Source organism: Triturus cristatus, chromosome 8, assembly GCF_964204655.1.
Source record: "Triturus cristatus chromosome 8, aTriCri1.1, whole genome shotgun sequence".
In the NCBI taxonomy this organism is placed as follows: domain Eukaryota; kingdom Metazoa; phylum Chordata; class Amphibia; order Caudata; family Salamandridae; genus Triturus; species Triturus cristatus.
This window is the reverse complement of record NC_140591.1, coordinates 771,895,062-771,916,108: the sequence shown is the minus strand read 5'-3', so window position 1 is coordinate 771,916,108 and position 21,047 is coordinate 771,895,062. Positions and strand designations below refer to the sequence as shown.

At 45.1% G+C, this 21,047-nt stretch overlaps 1 protein-coding gene across 3 annotated transcripts in view; it reads right to left on the bottom strand.

Moving 5' to 3' along the window:
- ADGRG2 (adhesion G protein-coupled receptor G2) overlaps positions 1-21,047 on the bottom strand; it is a 900,557-nt gene that overhangs the window by 66,545 nt on the left and 812,965 nt on the right. For all 3 annotated transcript variants that reach the window (XM_085622206.1, XM_085622207.1, XM_085622208.1), the window contains one exon: positions 13,222-13,321. In XM_085622206.1, coding sequence (XP_085478332.1) covers positions 13,222-13,321 — 100 coding nt within the window. The remainder of the gene's footprint in view (positions 1-13,221; positions 13,322-21,047) is intronic.

Genomic DNA, 21,047 nt, shown 5'->3' with positions numbered 1-21,047 from the left:
ATGTCATTAACCTTGGCCCATAACCTTAAGTAAATCAGTATATAATCCATCCTGCTGGTGTGAAATGGTTTATTTAATGTGTGGGCCCCTAGCTGACCGGATTTGGGATGACTATTCATAGCCCTAAGCCCAGACTCGCATATTAATGCCTGGATCTGCTTTGCAGCCTGGGTTCACCTGCTGATGGGGGAGATGGTCAACGGTGGAATAGACCAAATCATATCTTCATGGTTGGTCACTTGTGCCCCATGGATGTCAAGCGGTTCAAAGGTAGAATTAAGATCACCCGCTATTATGAAATATTGATTGCTAGAAAGTTGGTCAAGTAAACCCTCCAATGCTTGAATTTCTGGTAGCATGGGCCCTGCTTCTGATCCCTCTTGCATAGATGTTAATAAGTCTGATGTTAGGCTTTTTAGTGCTACTTAGTTGAATAGCCAAAATATCAGGGACTCAAAAGAGACTTGTCATATGACACAATGTAGAGAGGTTCTAAAACATATGGTAGGGCCTCCCGATGGTCTGCCCCACTGATTAGACAAGACAAGAAAAGTCTCATTTGTGTCAGTACGCCACCCTCCCACTGGCTCGTTATATAGCCGTTTATTTGGTGTTATATCATTGGTCATAAACTCCTCCTGCAACTCGCACAAGGAGTCAAACTGGTACAGGGAAGAACATCAAGGTGTAAATCAAGGGTAGGGTTAGCAATTGGAGGGACTGAAGAAGAGATAACATGGAGGAAATAAGATATAAAGGAAGCTGTGTTTCTATAAGATTTTCACATCTCTGTTCCCTTGATCTTGATTTTACGAACATGCTGGCACTCTATGATGATTTTCAGTGAGGGGCGAAGGGTCAGAGTGTGAGACTCTGGCAGGGGACAGAGTGGAGTTTTAGTTGCCCTTGCTCACCCTTCCGTGGCCTTGTGTTTTACCATATTGGCCCAAGTAAAAAAAAAAAAAAAATCAGTAATCCAAATCTAATCCAGCGTTTCAATGTTACCAATTCAGACTTAAAATACAACTGGATGCTGCAGTCTCACCATACAGATTACATGTAATAACAGTACCTTTGAATACAAGGAAGTAGAGACATGGCCCAGCTCAGCCTCCTCCAGGCTCAGATGGGTCAGCCCAGGGCCCGTACAAAGTCATGCGTACATATCTCGCGCTGCGGGAGGCAGCGGCACACTTTCAAGCACTGTGGAGGTCATGACCCCTCTCTCCTCCCTAACCGGTGCCTCCAGACGCAAGGGAGGCTGGGACTCCGAGTCCCTGGTTGTGGTGATGGCAGCAGTTTGTGGTTCGCTCCCCCGTGAAGTAATAAGCATGTTCTAATTTCTTAATGTGTTGTAACAGATTAGAAGATTTCTTCGCAGCAGCCTTTTTCTCCTGGGAAACATAATTAATAATGTATACTCCTGCAGAGGCTTTGAAATCCCAAACATGGTGGAACATGACATTGGGAGTAATGTTAATGTGAAATCATTCAGTAAGGAATCGCTCAAAGTCCGTGACAAGCTGCTTATTCTGTAACAACCAGTTATTAAAACGCCATCTGCTGGTATGTGTAGGGGAATAGGAGGATTCAAGGTCTTGTAAAACTCCATTGGCAGCGGTCACCTTGGATGCCGAGAAGGCTTTCGACCGTGTAAACAGGGAATTCATGTTCAGAGCCCCTAAATGGCAAAGTTTTGGACCCAGATTTCTTTAGTATGTCAAAATCCTTTACACCTCTCCTTCCACCTCTATATCCACTAATGGTCTTCAGTCTCAATACTTACCTCTTACTAGACAATCCTGACAGGGTTGCCCCTTATCAGCTTTTCCTTTCTAGGTCTCGGCTAGCGAAGGCTGCGCTTGCGCAGTCTCGCTCGCGAGATTTAACGTTTCAGGAGTGGGGCTTTAACCCGCCCCTTTTTTCCCTCTTCTCCATTGGCTGGCCTCTTAAATGCTGGTCAGCCATTGGAGAAGAGCTTTGTCTCTCCAAACAAGCCCTGTCTTTTTCCGATTCGGGGCCTTGTTTTTTTGATTCTTTCGCTTTTTTGAAGCCCCGCCCATTTCAGCCCCTTTTACACGTGGTGGGCGTGTTTTTTTTTTTAGCATCGGAAGATTCGTCCATTTTGTGCGCGGTCGGAGTGGACGTGGGGTCGCCTCTTCCTTGCTGCTGGATCAGCGTTTCAAGTCCGGTGAGTACAAGCGTTAAGATAACAATGTTGTTCCTGCTTGCATTTCACATGGCCCCTGCGAGGTTTTGTTGCTCTGGTGAGGACGACGAGTAAGACGCGCGGCTACAATATTTCTCTCTCCGCCCCCACTTTTCATTTTTCGCTCCCTCCTAAAAGCCCAGCCCCTGGGAACCAGCCCCAACAAGAGCGCTGACTAACAGCCCCCTCCACCAATCCCCGCTCAGGCTTCCCCTTCCCTCCCACCCACACATCCTCGCACGCACCCTCCCAGGCCTCCTCTCTTTGTATCCAACATCCGGGTTTCCTAAATGCTGTGTGTAGTTCCCTCTTGCTCGGTATTCTAAGGTCAAACAGACGAGAGAGCAATGCGTCGAGCTTGAAAATAAATGCTCCTAGCTGCCTTCTTTCGCATACAGGTGCTTCATTGTACACACTTCTAATTGCGAAGCACATCGAGCATGGTAGATGCTGGTCGTGTCTGTTTGCATTTCACTGTATTGCTTGTGATGTGCTCTCCCATCCGAGCAACGGCACATGATGCTTCAGTGCGTTTATACACATCTTAAAGCAAATATCTCCTAAGTGTTCATTTATGAATTCCCAAGTATCATTGAATGCATGCATTTTTTGGGTTACTGCAATAGGTTTGAGCATAGAGGGCGTGGCTGCCTCCTTGTCGAAGCCCCTCCGCTCTATCCACCAGGGCAGCGCGTGCAGTGCTGTTTTTTTTCTCTCTCTTTTTTTGGGGGAATGTTCTGGTAGTGGAAGGCAATGCTCAAATCTGCCGCCGACGCTGCTCTGCTGTTCTTTGTTCGTAGACCTCATTAAACATGCAGTGACACTGGCGGGGTTTTGTACTATTAAAAATGCAGTTTTTTGTTCTTTCAGGGCACCGAAATCCTAGTCGACCTGTATAGTAGCATCAGTGGTTATTGCCAATGAACGCGACGTTGTGATATTTTCTTTGTTTTTGTAAGTGGCGCTGGCACTTAATTACCTACAGCCAAAAACGGGATGAACAGGGATGTTTATTTTAGTGTTGCCGACGCTAATTTTTCTTTGGGAAAGTGTAACTGGTGGCATCCGCATTCTAAATATCTGAAGCTGGCAATATGAATAAACACATCTGCGCCAAGGCAAACAATATCGACAATTCTGAATATTATTTTTTTTTTTTGCACGGGTGGTAGCATGACGCATGTTTTGCATGCTTTTGTTTCACAGAGTCCAGTATGATGCCACTCTATGATTGTGCATGGTTTTTGAAGGATTTTGAGGGTTATATTTTTACAGAAAATGTTTAATTTATTCAAATATCAGAAAGCCATTTCTTCCACATTGAAAGTGCGTAGTAAAATGTATGCACGGTTGCCATGATGCAAGCATTTCTCACACATAGCATTGCGCTTTTGCACACTAGTCTAGAGGACTATCGTGTTTATTTTGCATATTTAACGTGCCCCGCATTACTTGGAGTTTATAAAACAGAAGAGCTTTTCAAAATCACTAACCGGTACTACATGCCGTACATAGTACCACAGAAACGGACCCACGACGGAGTCCTTTGTTTTAATTAAGGTTAGGGGGCATATTTTTACCAAGTGCAGTAATGGCCATTTAGCTCAGTCATCTTGTCCCTAGGCACCCTTTTTCCATTCTTCAGCCCTGTTAGCTACTCTGGCGTTCTCCAGGTACTGGTGAACATTTAGCACTGCCACCCCCACCTCTTTGAACTGGCTGTCCTCATTCACCCAGCGTAGATGGGTCGTTTCCCTCCTTACACACTCAGGTCCTTCCACTTTCCCCAGCCAACTTGAACCAATTCTCTCCATCGTGGTCCGGCAGCCATCCTCCCCACTTGAACCCACTCTCGCGAATGGTGGCCTGGAGTGGGTCGTCTTTTCCTTTTTAAGTCTCGGCAGCGAAGGCTGCGCTTGCGCAGTCTCGCTCAGAGATTTAATGTTTTCAGAAGAGGGGCTTGAACCCGCCCCTCTTCTCCCCTCTTCTCCTTTGGCTGGCCTCTTAAATGCTGGTCAGCCATTGGAGAAGAGCTTTGTCTCTCAAAACAAGCCCTGTCTTTTTCCGATTCAGGGGCGTGTTTTTTCACTCCTTCAAGGTTTGTCCACCACAATCCATACTGAAGTTCACCTCCAGTCTTGCTAGCAGGCGTATGAAGCAGCACAGCCAAGAACAACAGTGACTCTGTCACTGAGGTCACAGGACCCTTGAGAAGGGCCAGCTCTAGGGCAGTGCAACCGGTGTGACCGGGCGCTGACTTTGGGTGGAGACATTATGTTTGCAAGTAAATTAAGGTTTTAAAAGCGCTTGCTGCCTCCTTCCTGGCCTCCTGCAATTTTCGGCAACAATAAAAATGTCATGATGACTCTGGTGTTTAATGTTCTTCCTAGAGAGAGATCGGAGATTTGTCTAGTGGAAGTTTTGCCTCCTGGAAAGGTAGCACATAGGGTTAATGTGCCTGCAGCAAAGAACATGTACCATACAGATCACAAAGTGCACATAATGTAAATAGGTCAGTGGGCTACTGCGTGTGTGTGTGTGTAGGTGGCTTTGTGGGTGGCTCTATTTGTGTGTGGGTTGCTCTATGTGAGTGGCTCTGTGGGTGGCTCTATTTGTGTGTGGGTGGCTTTGTGTGTGTGGCTCTGTGTGTGGGTGCAAATGCAATAGGTCTCGCATTTGAGAGTGATTAAGCTATTGACATTGTAAATAACAATGCCGTTTCTTTAAATGTTTTAAAAACATAAACAAAAATAATCTCATGAGCAATGCCAATAGCTCTAACTTTAACAATGCCGAGACCATTGCATTGTAAATGCTTGTTATCCTTGCTTTGGAGCCATTTCTAGAAACCATACGAAGATCCCAGACCTTTACCGGTTACACTTGTGGTCAATTCAATATCAAATTTACCGCCTACATAGACAATATCTTAATTTATATTTCCAGTCCCCATGCCACAGACCCAGAGTTTCTTCAGCTCTTATCTTGCTACTCTGGGGTTTCCGGTTATCGACTTAATATTGGCAGATCTAAAGTAATGCAATTTAAAACATTTTGACAGAAGGATATGTTTAAGGACACTGGTTTTCTGTGAAATTCCCCTGAAATCAAATGTTTGGGGATCTTATACTCCCCCCCCTCTATCAAAGATACTATAAAAGGTAATACAGAGACCCTAAAACAGAAGATTTCTACTCTACAATTAAAATTATGTTCTTGCCTATTATCAATTTCTATTTACAGATGCTTCCCCACCGATTACCTGTTACCTTCTTTATATCCATTGACGATCTCTTATCCACATTTTTATGGAACAAGTGTGCAGCTTGGATTTCCCTATCCAAGCTCAAAAACCCTAACTCAATTGGTGGGGTGAACTTTATTCAATATCACTTTGCCTTCACCCTCAAATAGATTTGGTCCTGGTTAGGTACACCATCTTCCACTTCTTACCCGCTCTGGCGTTCCCTTGAGCTTTCATTCATTTCACCTTTCTCCTTTTTAATTTCTTCAATTCTCTCTCATCACCCAGAACCTAGGTCAATGTCTTCTCCTTTATTAAATCATACTAGTAATATTCTCAAAATGCTTATTTCCCAGATTTACAACCCTTCTCAGCTGGTGTTATTAACTCCTATTTGGCAGAATCCTAGTATCACCATAGCACTTAAATGGTCTCCCTGGTTATCTACTGGTCTCATATTGATATCCTAGATGATCCATGATATCTAATTCCCTTCTTTTGAGGAATTACACACTCACTTTCATATTACATCTTCATATTAGACTACATATTCAAACCTTTTAGATATTCTTAGACAAAATGTAATTGACCCCTCCTCTACTCCTTCTCAATCACCTAACATACTCACTACTCCCCAGGAATTTTCCACTGAAGTCAAGCTTCTTTCCTATATAAACAGAGTTCTACATCGGGCTCGGATAGGGTTAAAACTAAAATTGAAGAGTCCTGGGAACAGGATTTACAGTCCTCTTTCTCCATTACCTTATAGAATAAGGTTTGGTAGAAAATACACCATATTTCTCGCTCTGCTAGTACCACAAAGACTACGTTTTTATTTTCTAATAGGTTGTTTTTAATCCCTTGCTCTCCATTCAAAATGTAACTCTTGGCTAATAACAACTGCTGGAATCTTAACACTTCCTACAGAGACTTTCTCCATATGTTTTTTCTTTGTCCAAAAGTTTCCTCCTTCTGGAAGCAGGTATGGCACAAATTATCTCAACTTATTTCTATTACTACTCCTTACAGCATTGTTCATATTTTTCTCAGTGGATGTTTGGATATATGGTCACAAGATTAACGGAATGTTGGTAGATCTTCTCCTGGCGGTGGCCTTTCAAGTTATTACTTCCAATTGAAAGAATGCTAATAATACTTCTTTTCTTGCTTGGTGGAACCTGATTTGCCATAATCAAAGATTGGATACTGCTCATTGCCCCACGTTGTGAGTTGACATTAAGAGAGACTTGTTATGGCTTCTTTGACCTCCTACCTATCAAACCAGATTACCTTTAACATTAGAAATGTAGAAGTTTCTAAACCTCCTTGAGTCCCTATTTTATTTCTTTCATTTCGTTCCTTTCACCTCTCTGGGCGCCTTATTCTATGTCTCCTTTTTAACTATCTTACCATATCTTTGCTATTGTACCCAAAACACGAGTTTTAGGTTGTCTTCCTTCCCCCCCTTTACCTGGAAATGTAAAATACAAAAAATGCTATTAGCTTTATGATCTCAAATTTTGTTTCTCTGCTTTTTCTTGGAGATATGTTTTACTTTTTATACATGTATTTACTGCATTGTATATTTGAACTATTTTTCCTCTTAACTCAATGGAATTAATTTTCGGTCATATCTCATTGTTATGTGCACTTTGATGTTTCGCAATTTTCCAATATGTTCTACCCTCAATAAAGCTTATTAAACTTAAAAAAAATACTCTTTGCATTGGAGGTTGATTATGAATTGGCTGGCTTTAGGTGTTGGGATATCAGGTAGCTGAATTTAATACATCCCTACACCTAAATCCAACTATTATAGATTAATTAGCTTGGAATGGAAAATACCATGCCAACATGCTTTTACTATATCAGAAAATACATGTGGATACTATTCTGAAGTGGGGTAGAGGATGGGAGTTTGTCAGGGAACAAGGCAGGCTCTGGGGCGGTTTCTTAATGGGGGGGACATAATTAGGTTGGAGCTGTGCCTTTGCTCACAGAGGCTGACCCATACTTTCATGCAACTCTACCTACAGGTTTCATTTCTACCCACTAGAATGGGCCCAGTGTTCCTGAACATAGAATCACACATGGAAACATTAGGCCATTTGTGATCAGGCAACGTGGTATCCCTGCCACTGTAATTGGGACGTAGGCTTGATATGTTGTTAGATTTTCTATTTTTGTAGCATCACTGTATTTTTCAAATGCACAACTTTCAAGAATCGAAAGGGTGTAGTACATATTTTGAAAATATGGAAATCATCAAGTTTAGCACTGTTTCAAATGCAGAACCTTTTAAATGCTATGTTTCCTCCTGGATTCCTAAAAAGATTGCGAAAGTCCACAAAAGTTCTCAACCATTCTTGCTCTTCCCAAGGTGTTTGTACATCTGCGAGGAGCCCATCATAAGTGAAACTTTTAGTTATCTTAATTTACCACGGGTGTTGTTTTTAGTTAGGTCCCTGCTAAAATGGCTAATCGCTAAAGCTTAAGTAGCCATGTTTTCAAGGTCATCGTTGGTGAATTGTGACACATTTACCATCTACTATGTAATGCTAGACGACACACAAATTGCAATACTACTCATGTAATATATATGATCACATGCCTATGCCAATTAAAATACATTGGCATGACATGCCGAAAAGTAAAACAACGAATCTGCGAGCATCGCAGTAACATAAAATTTAAAATATCTACCACACGCATGAGCAACCACTTTCTAAATATGAACCATAGTATGAAGAATGTAGAATGGGTCGTCATTGAAATTCTGGAAAATAAACAAGACCCCAACGCTGAGAACATCCTCTTCGAAAAAGAACAACAATGGGTGTACCATCTACATACATAATTAAAAGGACTAAATGATAACATTCCTTGGCTGTCACATAAACATTGAAAATACTCAATTACCTTGAACAATGGACATCAATAACTCCGACCTAAAGCTCATTACATAATACAGACACTAACTAATATCCAACAAGCACAAAGAACAAGATGTAGACACAAACCACCATCAGCGAAATGGGCTCAATAAGAAACAAGATTGCACCAGAAAATTAAAAATGAGTATTGAAATGAAAGCATTGACAAGCTTAAGATATACATTTATACATAGAGACAACTATTACAATAAGCGTAATAATTAAACACTCCGCTCGCTATTGTCACCATCCAATTGTAGATAAAATCTGATCGTGCTCTCCATTTAGTTATCACGATTTTTCGTAAAAGTATTATTAATTTTGGGCATTCAAGGCCATACACGAGAAACATGTTTAAATAACCTTCTCTTGCCTGCCTAAAAACGTATAGTCTGTCTTCTCCCATTTAGAGCCAGAGTTGCCTTTCTTCTCTTTCAATGCTCAACCCCACCTATACAAATGAACCACCTCCGGGACCACTGATGTCAAATTCCGGGTCACGGTAAGAAGCTTCCGGAAAGACGTCTAAATAGCACGTTCTTTTTCTTTTTTTAATAATCTTTATTTGTTTTAAATTCAGCACAGCGTACAGCGTTATATACCTCATCATGAAGTACAGAATATAATACATCTTCATTTGCATGGTTGTGCCCTCTAGGTGGGGGGGGGGGAGTCAAAGTACTGCATTCAGTTTGCCTGCCAAACATTGGAAGCATAAGTCACTTCAATGATTAGCAACAAATAATACTGTACTTAGCTATATTGGAGCTCAATGCAATAGAGAAAAAGAAAAGATAAAAAACATAGAAAACTGTCAAACTTGATACCACTGTGCTAGTGTGCCTATGCTATATATGTCGTATGTATATATCTGCATAATATGCTAATCGTGCAGGGTGCTGACTGGCGAGGCCCTGTTGTATTGGATACGGTTATGGGAGAAAAGTGATAAGGAGAAAATGTTGCCCAAGTGCTGCATTGTATGTGGGTGCGATCCGTTAAGTCGGAGACGTGAGGCCCACGTCCCGAGGTGTCGTGTCCGCGAATATGTGCGTATGTCCCCGTTTCCCTGTTATGAGCATTCCCGGATGTGGGTGCTCGAGGTGTCAATTACTTTTGGCAGGGGCTCAGCCGTGCTCATGGCTTATCCCCCATGATTGTTCGTGTCTCTAAGTCTTGTTTCTATACCAGTCACATAATATTGCCAGTGCATGGGTTGGATTCTGGCCGATGGGCGAGGGAGTTGCGTTGACGATGTGTCATGTTCAGCCACTAGTAAGTGCAGAAGGGCCATCAGCCAATGTCTAATGGAAGGGCCAGTCGGGGACTTCCAGGCCATGGCTATAGAGCGTTTGGCCAGTACCAATGCCAAATGGATAAATTTATTGAGGTTCTTCCATTGCGCATTTCTCTTGGTGATGCCTAGTAAATAGTGCGTCCGCTGGATTGGAGATATGCTCCCGTTGCCGCTGTTAGTATGTCGGAGATACTCCCCCAGTATATTGCAATATGGGAGCATGTCCAGACCATATGCAGAAAATCAGAGATGTGTTGTGCCACCTGGGGCAAATATCGATAGATGTCGGGTACATGATCACCAGTCTGTGCGGGGATAGATATGTGTGGTGCAAATAATTGAATTGCGTGAACTTCAAACGGGCATTCTTTGATATTGTCTTGGGGCTTCTGATGCATTGTTGCCACTGCTTGTCTGTGATGTCAGTGGAGAGCGCTGATGACCAGTATTCGCGCAGTGGGGATAAAGAGGGGGTCATGTCCATTCTAAGTGAGGTATAGGTAGCTGTGATGGCCTTCCTACCTGATCCGTGGGTCAGCAGTGTCTGTAGAGCCTCGGAGGTCAGTGGTGCCGAGCCTATGTCCCCCAAGTATGTGTTGCCTGTTGCGTCAGTGTCGCATATAGAAGAAATGTTCCGGGAGCCACCCCGTAGTCATCCCTCAAGGTGTCAAAGCCAGATAAAGCAGAGTCTACGAATAAATCTCCCCACGTTGTCAATCCTGTTGCCTGCCAGTTGGCCAGTTCCGGCTGCTTGAGGCCAAATAGCACCTTTAAGGTAAACGATCAGCACATGGCAGCAACAAGTGAAGGTAATGTGTCCCGCTCGCCAAAACAGTCACCTCTCTTTCTTTACCGCAGAGCTCCCGCAGCAACCGTAGGAGCTCAAATAAAGCTCTGAATAAGCTATGACCATCTTATCGACGACCGCATGCTTTTTTACTATCACCACTTTAGTAGTTTTACATGGCATGAACACACAGATTTTTGTCAGAATGCGTATGTATCCCTAGGAAATATTTCTAAAGTAGCATTTAACATGGCACAAGCATACTAGCTATTGTCTCAAAACGCATGTATCTCTATGAGGTAAATCTAAGAATGCATTCCCTCTGTAAACACCTAAAAAAAAGCGTGAGGCTTGGGAGTAACGTTTGGTGATCACTATTGCATTCCTTACTGTCACTAGCAGCAACACAGTGTACAACAAAACGCTTTTGAGACTAGTACTTTACACCAGTCGAGCACAAATGAAATACACCACAACGTCCACACTATAATCTTTTACTCCCATAAACAGCTTAATGCCATCGCAAAATAGATCAATGATTGACAAATTCTAGATACACCCAAACAGGGTGCCTTCAAGCACTGTAAACAAACCGCGTTTTGTATACCAAAAAAACATTATCTAAGTATAGATCACAAAACCTAATAGGGTAACATTATGTGAAATCTATGTGTATCAACAATTTGCCTATTTTTCTTTTCCCCTTTTTTCTTTATCCTAAGTTATATGTAGAACTATAACCTATACCCTCATTAAAAAATGACACAAAGATGAAGATAGGTAAGTGACAATAACTTATCCTATTGTTGGAGTGATCTAATTCCATATCGCTATCACTACGGTCCTGATGAAAGTCCAGCGATCCTTAGCGAAACCCATGGACTGAAACATGTTGACCACCGATGCAATGATTATTTAGGTGCGGTGGTCCACTTACACATCCACCAGAGCACCCCACACTGCTTTTAATCATACCCCTTCCTGACTAATAAGACATAGTTTACTGGAAAGGAGGAATTTTTAACTTCACTTTTTTCTGCTAAAACATATGAAATCAAGACTGTCACAGAACCAGATGGGCTCTCTCCAGGTGGAGGAAGGTTGACTGCCTGGAGAAAGGGAAACTGAGGCGGAAAAGGACCCAATGATAAAACCAATCACCTAACCTCTCAGCGGAGAACCAAGATACATGGCTACTCACGACTTAGTGTGTATGAGGGCCTTTGTAAAACACTTATAGACCCTGGCATTCCCAAGAAATGTGATTCATTCCCTTTTTGATTATTAAGTATATTTATAAAAGCCTTATAAATGCTTGACTGACCTAAACCTGACTTATAAACTGACAGTTCGTGAATGCTGAAAACCTCTGGCAGTGGCGCAACATTATCCCTGCTGACCCTTCGGTCACGTCCCCTGGCTATAGGGTGCCCCTTTCGGGACTGTGTGCGGGTGGCGAGCCCCTTGACTGAGAGCTCCTGACTGGGTCTGGGGGAGGGGGCCCTTCTTGTACTTTGCAGGGGGGGGCTTTAGGTTTCACTATGCCTCTGTGCTATAGAGTGATCTATTATCCGAATAGCTTTAAACACCTGAGGAAATAAAATGGCATAGCCCTTCCTTTTATTCATCAATTTACTCAAACATTCCACAGCTTGCATAATAGAACAGTAAAGGTTCTAAAAAGGGACTGCTGCAGCTGAGAGGGTGAAAGGTAAAATCTGCAGAATCAATCAATCAATTAATCTTTTGTAGAGCGCACTAATCACCCGTGAGGGTCTCAAGGTGCTGGGGGGGTGCAGTTACTGTTCGAACAGCCAGGTCTTGCGAAGTTTCCTGAAGGTCAGCAGGTCCTGGGTCTGTCGCTGCTGTGTGGGGAGGGTGTTCCATGTCGTGGCAGTGAGGTAGGTGAAGGATCTGCCGCCTGAGGAGGTTCTGTGGATGCGTGGGACGGTGGCGAGGGCGAGGTCGGCGGAGCGAAGCTGGCGGTTCGGGGTTTAGAAGGTGAGACGTTTGTTGAGGTATGCTGGTCCGGCGTTGTGGAGTGCTTTGTGAGCGTGGGTGAGGAGCTTGAATGTGATCCTCTTGTTGACTGAGAGCCAGTGTAGGTCTTTCGGGTGGACAGTGATGTGGGTGTGGCGGGGTATGTCGAGGATGAGGCGGCAGGAGGCGTTCTGTATGCGTTGGAGTCTTTTCTGGAGTTTGGCCGTGGTTCCTGCGTAGAGGGCGTTGCCATAATCCAGTCTGCTGCTGACAAGGGCCTGGGTGACCGTCCATCTGTTTCTCCGTTTCCTGCCCACTAAGCTCTTCTCCTTCTCTGATATCCTGTAGGGACCATCCTGATATCCAACACTCCTAGACCCTAGTGTATCTATTCCCTTACCCACACAGGACTACACTTTTACAAGCCTCTCATCTCCATTATTGGCGTCTGGAAGGCGATACATCTATTTTAGAACTGCACAATGTATCTTGTGTTGCTATACTATCTTTAAATTGATTAGCCTTGACCTGAATTAGAAAGGTGACATTTTCTTGGAATCCACACTCTCTGGGATGCATCTGTCGAATGCTTTATAATTTGTCCCATGAGGACAGAATTTTAATTACCGTTTACATTAGCTTTTTGACTGTATCTTACATTCAATGCTATCACACTCTTATGGGTTTGGCAGGTCTCATGTTAACTGTAAGAATGAACACATATTAAAAAATATTACAGTCTATGAATCTGTTGATCGGGATTGTACTCACAATTGATCAGTTGCTCCATTTGGATATTTGCCGTAAGATGCAAGTCCGTAGTTTTCTCTACTTATGGCCACTACAATGGCCACGACTATTGCAGGTAAACCTGAAACATAATGAAAATGTGACTTGAGTGAACACACAATCCTGAAATGCAGTTGTGTACACAACACTGAGGGCCAAATGTACTTCAGCTTTGGATGCCAAAAGCGGTTACAATTTGTGACCAGTCTTTTTGTGACCAGTAATTTATTTTGCAAACCGACAAACATACACACATTGTGGTGTGTTAAATAAGTGTTTGGATTGAGTTAATTCAACCTACCTGATTGATAGTCATTAGATATATTTCAAATTGCTAATCTGTCTGATTGATCACAGTAACAGGGAGGGTGTCCTGAAAAGGCCTGCTGACTGCCATGCTATGACTGTTTCATCAAAGGAAATAGGCTGCTTTTGTTTTGTTTTTAAGTTTCATTGAGAGTTGTCAGTGCTCCCCTGGATGAGTACCTCCACCTGAAACTTTTACCCCAATTCACAAATGGGAAGTGGGCAAAAGGTGATCCCTTTCCTTTTACAAATAGGGTACCACCCCTACTGGGAAGTCTCTAACTTTTCAATATTTTGCAACTTGAATTCAGGTTGCAAACCATTAATACATATGTTACTGAATCACAGGTTGGAAGGGATGCACATAACATTCCCTTTTCAAATTGTGATTTTGTAACCATTTGGAATCCTATTTAAGGAGTCGGTAAAGGTTTACTGACTCCGAAAATGGGATTTATACATCTCAAAGGTCTACTCTTCGGGGGCAAATACTCCTATTTTCAATCCATGGTGTTTGTGGCCACAAAAGAGGTTAGTACATCTGGCTCTAAATTCTTTATACTAGCATTAATTCATTTATATGCCCTGTAATCAACGTATGTGCATATGATCTGTTTAAAGGAACATAGAATCTACAAGTATTCTCATATGTCTTTCAGAAAGCTATTGTCTTTATATTATAGCCTTATAGCCCGCCGTAGCGGGCTATACCGGCTATTAAAGGCCTGCTGCATCGTCTGCGAGGGCCTTTAACAAAGCAGCGGGACTTTAATAGCCGGTATAGCCCTGCTACGAAGGGCTATAAGGCAAATTAAACAAAGCCTTCAGGGAGCGCGAGGGGTTTGAAATCCTCTCAGGCTCCCTGAAGCCTTTGTTCACAGCCAGAGCTGTGAACAAAGAAACATTGGAATGTTGGAGCTCCGGGCTTATACCAGCCATTATAAGCCCGAAGCACTCCATTGTTTTCAATGGAGCTTCCAACGTTCCAATGTTCTAATATTCGTTAAAAGCAGTTTCATAATCTGCTTATGACTCATCACATACTGAAAGCAGAACAAAGAATATGTATCAATACAGGTTACTTTTGGATGCAAAAAAGTTTTTTTTATTCTTTATCCCCTCCATGGATCCATCCATATTTAAATTTCTGCCTTTCAGAAGAAATCTTAAGATAAGTAAACAATAAAAATTGGTAATACCTTCTGTCACATGTTAATTTCAGGTTTATCTTTGATCCTATACAGCATTCTACTGCCTTTTGGCTAAGTTTGTGCTATAGAAATAGCACATACATCAATAGCACATTACTACTAGGCTACTAAACATCGATTGTATGACGGATTAATGCATGCCTTTACCGCACATTTTTTTTATATGTATATATATATATATATAAACAATGTATTTTTGGGGGGAGACCCCCCACACCTCTGAACTTACCTTAAATGGGTGGTAAAGACCTACCTTGTAAAAGCATATGCATTCTAAAAAAAAGTGTGGTAAGAAATGCGTGGTAAAGGTACAACATGGCAAAGGATCTTATGCTGAGAGAGAGAGAAAGAGAGACTATGATGGGCATAAAAATCCACTGGGAAAGAACTTAAGGAAAAAAGTGCCATCCCAGTATAAAGATGCTGGCTGTCATCGCCCAATAAGGTTTCTCCATTAATTGTACTTATTGTTTTTTCATTTATGTTATGTTATGTTATGTTAAACAATTTTATAGAGCGCAATAGCTGCCTCAGCTAAGAGGCGTCCTGGCGCTAAGCAACAACAGAGCAATACACAGAAACGATCAAGGCCTATGAGGACGGAAACTGGAATGTCTTGATTGCTTTCCTGAAATGGAGATAGTTAGTAAGCTCCCGAATGTGAACCGGCAGAGAGTTCCACAGCAGGGCCGCTCTATGCCGGAAGGAACGCCCGCCAGCGCGGGCTTTCCTTACCCGGGGAACCACTACTAAACATTGTCCCATAGAAAGAAGTGGTCGTCTGGGGATATAAGGTAGAAGGAGATCGGACAAAATGTAGGGAGATGCCAGCTTCAGAATTTTAAAGGCAAAACAGAGTGCCTTAAACTCAATGCGCCTGGCTACCGGCAGCCAATGAAGGCGATGAATAGCACTGGTCACTGAGCAGGTTCTACGTAAGCCCAGGAGAGATCTGACGGCCGCATTCTGGACTCTCTGTAGCCTCTGTATTTCAGATTTATTTATTCCTAAATACAGCGAGCAGGTGTAATCGAGCCTTGACAAAATCAGGGCCTGAATAATGGTCTGCCTGGTAGTAGCATCAAAAAAGGCCAGAATAGGTTTAAGCCCACGTAGCAGACCAAAACAAGTGCCTGCCACCCTCTTCGTCTGGATCTGAAAGTTGAGTGAGCTGTCCATCCAAACCCCCAAGTTCTTTACTACCGACTTGGGGGTAGGTCCCGCGCCCAGACTTAATTAGTATTTTTTTTTGTAGAGTGCCACAGACAGTCGGTGGTCATCTCTATGCATGTGTGTCAAGCAGAGATATATCAGCCTTATAATAAAATAAACTTAGTTAAGAGGCAATGAACATTGCTTACGTGTCTATGGAGGTGCTATATATGGCATTTTCTAGCATATAATGTTCGACAGAGTCCATACACCAAAGTGCAACTTGCTGATTTTAGTTGCAGGCAGTGCTTAATTTGAGTGAGTGGTTGCAGGTGGGGCACACTGGCACTCATTTTTGCAGACATTCATCAGACTTTGATTCAGAACAGGAGAGAGTAGGACAGAGAAGGGGAAAGATTAAGACGGCGAGAAAGGGAGAAAGCAAGGATGAAAAAAATCAGCAGGAGGGAGATAAAGGGGCGGGGAAGGTAAGGTGGAAGATGAGAGAGGCATGAGATGGGATCAAGACTAGATCTCCTTGGTATTCAGCAACCCCCACATTTAGCAGCAACAACTGAGGGTGTCTGAGAAAAACTATGGGCCCGGAACTTATTTTACAACTGAAGCACTTATTGTAGGAGAAATATATGTGTAGCCCATTACATATATGGATTGCAGTCAGCCAGGGCACGTTATACTGTGTTGTATGTTATGTGACAGCTTCTTGATATAGCACATGTGTACCAATGGTTTCTTGGTGCTGAAACCTGCTTTAACAGTCAAGAGAGGCAGGGTTAGTTAGCAAAAGCATGTTTGAACAATCAGGCATTAAATGCATTTCTAAAAAGGCAGAATTTCAGATTCCCTCTCAAGTGGAGTGGGATAGAGTGCCACTGAATGGGCATACAGAAAGAAAAACTGTTTCCTCCCAAGGTCACTTTTGAAAATTTCAGTATTAACAGAAGAAGTGCATGGGCGGAGCAGACTGCTAGAATTTGTGTATCTCTTGACTCGACTTGAGACTAAAGCAGGTGCCCTATAATGAATGTTCAGGACCTTGAAATACTTCTTATAGTTTATGGGGAGCCAGAGAAGTTGTTTCAACAAGGGGGAAACATGGGCTTTTCTAGGTGAAATAAAAATTAGTTGCACTGCAGTGTTCTAAACAATCTGCAGCCATTTTAGTGCTTTGGCTGGTCCAGATATGATGAGTTGGCTAATCCAGTAGCAGATTTTAGAGCATCACTGAAAAGGTATAGTGACATTTTCTAATTCTGTCTAAGCAGAAATATGAATTGGGGAATACCGAGGAGACTTGTGTGTGCATAGAACATTTTCCGTTAATTATCATTCCCAGGCTTTTAACAGAAGATTTTGGAATAGTCAACATTCACATTTCAGATGGCCAGTACATGTTAGAACATAGGTCTATTTTAATATTGAAGACCATGAACTTTTTTTTTCTGCATTAAGTTTAAGGAGGTTTGCACCCATCCAAGACTAACTATACTGAATTGTATTTTGAAAAGGCAGTTGGCGTTCAAGCTGCACCAGTATTTGCAAATCATCTGCTTACATTTATAGCTTGCAGCACATAAAAGCAAGATCCTTTGCTAAGGGTTGGACATATGTATTAAAGAAGTGAGGAGACAGGAGTATCCCTGCAGTATGCCATGTATTCCAGGCTGCCATTCTCCCATGAAAGAAGGAGCTTGCACTGCCTGAAAATTGATGGTCAATAAGGACCTCCTCCAGTTCATAGCCAGGCCTCTCATTCCTGCTGCGTAAACACATTTTGTGGTCCACCATGTCAAAGGCGGCAGATAAATCAAGCAGGACCAGAGTGGCGGTATGTTTATATCGCTATCTCATCTGAGATAGTTTTGTACGGAGAGCATAACTGACTCATTAGTATGTTTCAGACAAAGACCTGCTTGGAATGTATCAAGAAAGTTGGTCTCGGGAGGAGCCTAGCGCGCAACCAAGATGGCCGCGTAGGTGCGAGGCTCCCGAGGACCTCCGCGACCTCCTGAATAAATCCTGACAGAATCCTGTCCCAGACGAGGGGACTGTATTTGTGAGCCCGAGCAGAGGTGACGCCCGTTTTCCGTTTTTAAATCGGACCTCGGACACCGGCAGGAGCATCGATTGAGGTTTGCGGCCTTCTCCACACCGGCCCCCCGTACTGGAGTTGTGGGGTGATCCGGACACAAAGTGAACAACAGCGGCGGGCAAGGCTGGGTGACTCGCGTACCCCGCACTTTCACTTTCGCTTTTGCGCCCTCCTTGCTGCCAGGCGAGGTTGGGTTGCGGGGCGGTGTGCGGTGGTGTGGTCTCGCTGGGGTGCCCTGCCGGTCCGCCAGCTGCGGTCCGTCCTGCGGAGCGGTGGTCGCTCCCCCCTGGACCCCTTGAACTGGATTGTCGGCCCCCCTTTTTCTTGAGGAGACTGACTCGTCTTGGGGATCGAAACCATGTCCACAAAACAAGATGGCGATCGGGCTAAGATAAAATCGACCCGCCGTGGCGCGGCCCAGCAATCCAACAGTATGGACCGCTACACCCTCCAGAAGGGATCCCCAGAGGCGCCGCGTAGGTCCCCTACGGGCCCGACTGATGCTTCCGCTCTGCCCACGGACCTGACCCTCCGAGACGTCATGGGCGCCATCGCCGAGATGAAGGCCTCGGTGGACCAGCGCTTCGACACTCTGGCGCAGAAGATTGACTCGGTCCTCGTGGACGTGGGCCTCGTGAGGGCTGATTTGTCTAAAACTAACGACCGGGTCGACTCCTTGGCCCACTCTACCACGGGCCTCACAACGGACGTGGCGGCCCTCCAACAGGAGGTGCGCAGGATTGGCCAGGCGAGCGCCCTGATGAATCGTCGGCTGGAGGATTCCGAGGGTCGGGCCCGGAGGAACAACGTTCGCATTATCGGGGTGCCGGAGGGACGCGAGGCGGAGGCGGCGGATCTATTTGTTGAGGACCTGGTTCTCACCCATCTCCAGCCTCGGGGGCTGAGTAAATTCTTTGCGGTGGAGCGTGCCCACAGGGTCCCCGGGGGTAGGCCTAAGGTTGGAGCCCCTCCGAGGCCTCTCATCGCCCGGATCTTCAATTTTCGGGACAGAGACGCTATCCTACAGACTTCCAGGCTACAAGGGCCGGTCAAACTTGACAATATGGACATCAATTTCTATCCTGACTTCACTCCGGCAGTCCAAAAGCAGAGACTGAGCTTTCTTGGTGTTAAACGTCGCCTAAGGGACCTGAATCTCAAATATGCGATGCTTTTTCCAGCTAAGCTGAGAGTGGAGGTGGATGGCCACACGCACTTTTTTGATCGACCCGAGGTGGCCGGGGACTGGCTAGACACTTTGCCCGGAGATCGGGGCCGGGGGGGTGGGGGGGGTGCGGTTGGTGGGGAGGGCCCGCCGGATCAGGACTGAGGGACTAATGGTAGGCCTTGCTCTGGACTGCGTTGTTGTCACTATTGACTGTTAGGGTAAGTTCCCCTCCTGTGGAGGTCGTGTGGGGTCTCTTGGGGGATCTCCCTCCTCCTCTGGGGGACTAGTTAGTTTTCTTATCTATGGGGCGACAGGCACACTGCACTTTGGGGGGGCTGTTTGGGCTCATGCAGGGGTGCAGGGTGGGGGGAGTTCTGTTGTGTTGGGTGGGTTGGGGTGGGGTGTGGTTCGTTTCTACCGCAAGGCAAGCCCGTTATTGTATTGTTGTTTTTGAGATGCTCTGGGGGGGACAAATGATGGCTTCGCTATGTGATGGGGGGTAGGGATTTGACTTTGTTGTCCTGGAATGTTAACGGACTGGGTGATAGGATCAAGCGGGGTGTGGTCCTGCAGTATCTGAAACGGATTTCGCCTGATGTGGTCTTTCTGCAGGAGACACATCTTATTGGTAACTCCTTTTGTGCCATGAATCGCCGTGGCTTTCGCTTGGTGGCCCACTCGGGCTTCACATCAGGCTCACGGGGGGTGGGCATTATGGTCAAGACCTCGCTCCCGCTAGAAATAGACGAGGTGCGCCATGATGAGAGGGGTCTCTACACTGTCTTGGTGGGGAGGATGGAGGGCAAGGTAGTTGTCTTTGTCTCTGTGTACGTCCCACCGGGGCTACAGTCCACCACCTATGCAGATCTGGGGCACCTCCTCCTTGACCTCCCGGGGGGGCTTCTGGTGGTTGGGGGGGATTTCAATGCGGTGGCTTCTGGGAATATGGATCGTCATCCCCCTAGGGACCTCCCCCGGGCACAGGCGTGGTTAGCGGGCCTTTTAGACACACTGGGATTGGTGGACTGCTGGCGTTTAAAGCATCCCGCCCAGCGGCAGTACACCTTCCATTCGGGTGCCCATGGTAGCCTCTCGCGGCTTGATTATGTCCTTGTCCCTGCGGCTCATGCTGGGAGGGTGGGAGAGGTGCGCCATCTGGCGCGGGGTATTTCAGATCATTCCCCGCTCCTATTGCACTTGGGTGTCTTCCCGAGGGGGGAGGGCAGGGTAGCCCCAATCAATGCTTGGTACCTGCGTGACCCCACTATTCGTGCTGACCTGATTAAATCATTGCAACGGTATTTTGAGGAGAATGTGGGGTCCGTTCCGTCGGCCATCTCCCTGTGGGAAGCCTTCAAAACAGTTCTCAGAGGGGAGGCCCTCTCCTTTATCTCCCATGCCCGCAGACGCGCACAGGAGGAGGTGACCCGGGTGGAGGCCGAAATTACTGAATTGGAGGGTGGTTTGGGGAGTGGGGTGACTGACGCGGCGCTGCATGTTCTACACCTTAAACAGGCGGCCTATAGGGCCCTCGTCACGGAGGCGGCCAGGGGCCTTAGCAGAGAGCAACAGGGGCGACTGTACGATGTGGGTGATAAGGCTGGCAAACTGATTGCGTGGTTGGATAAGAAGGAGAGAGCTAGTCGTGTGGTCCCGCTGATTGAGAGGATGGATGGTGTACGAATTACTGAGCCGGAAGGCATTGTTTCTTGCTTCGCGGATTATTTCCGCGAGGTATATTCTCCGGTCTCTCCCTGCTCGGAGGAGGATTCTCATGCCCTGCTGCGGGACATCGCGCTGCCCTCGCTTTCAGTGGAGGACAGGGACTCGTTGGATGCCGCTCCCACCTCGGATGAAA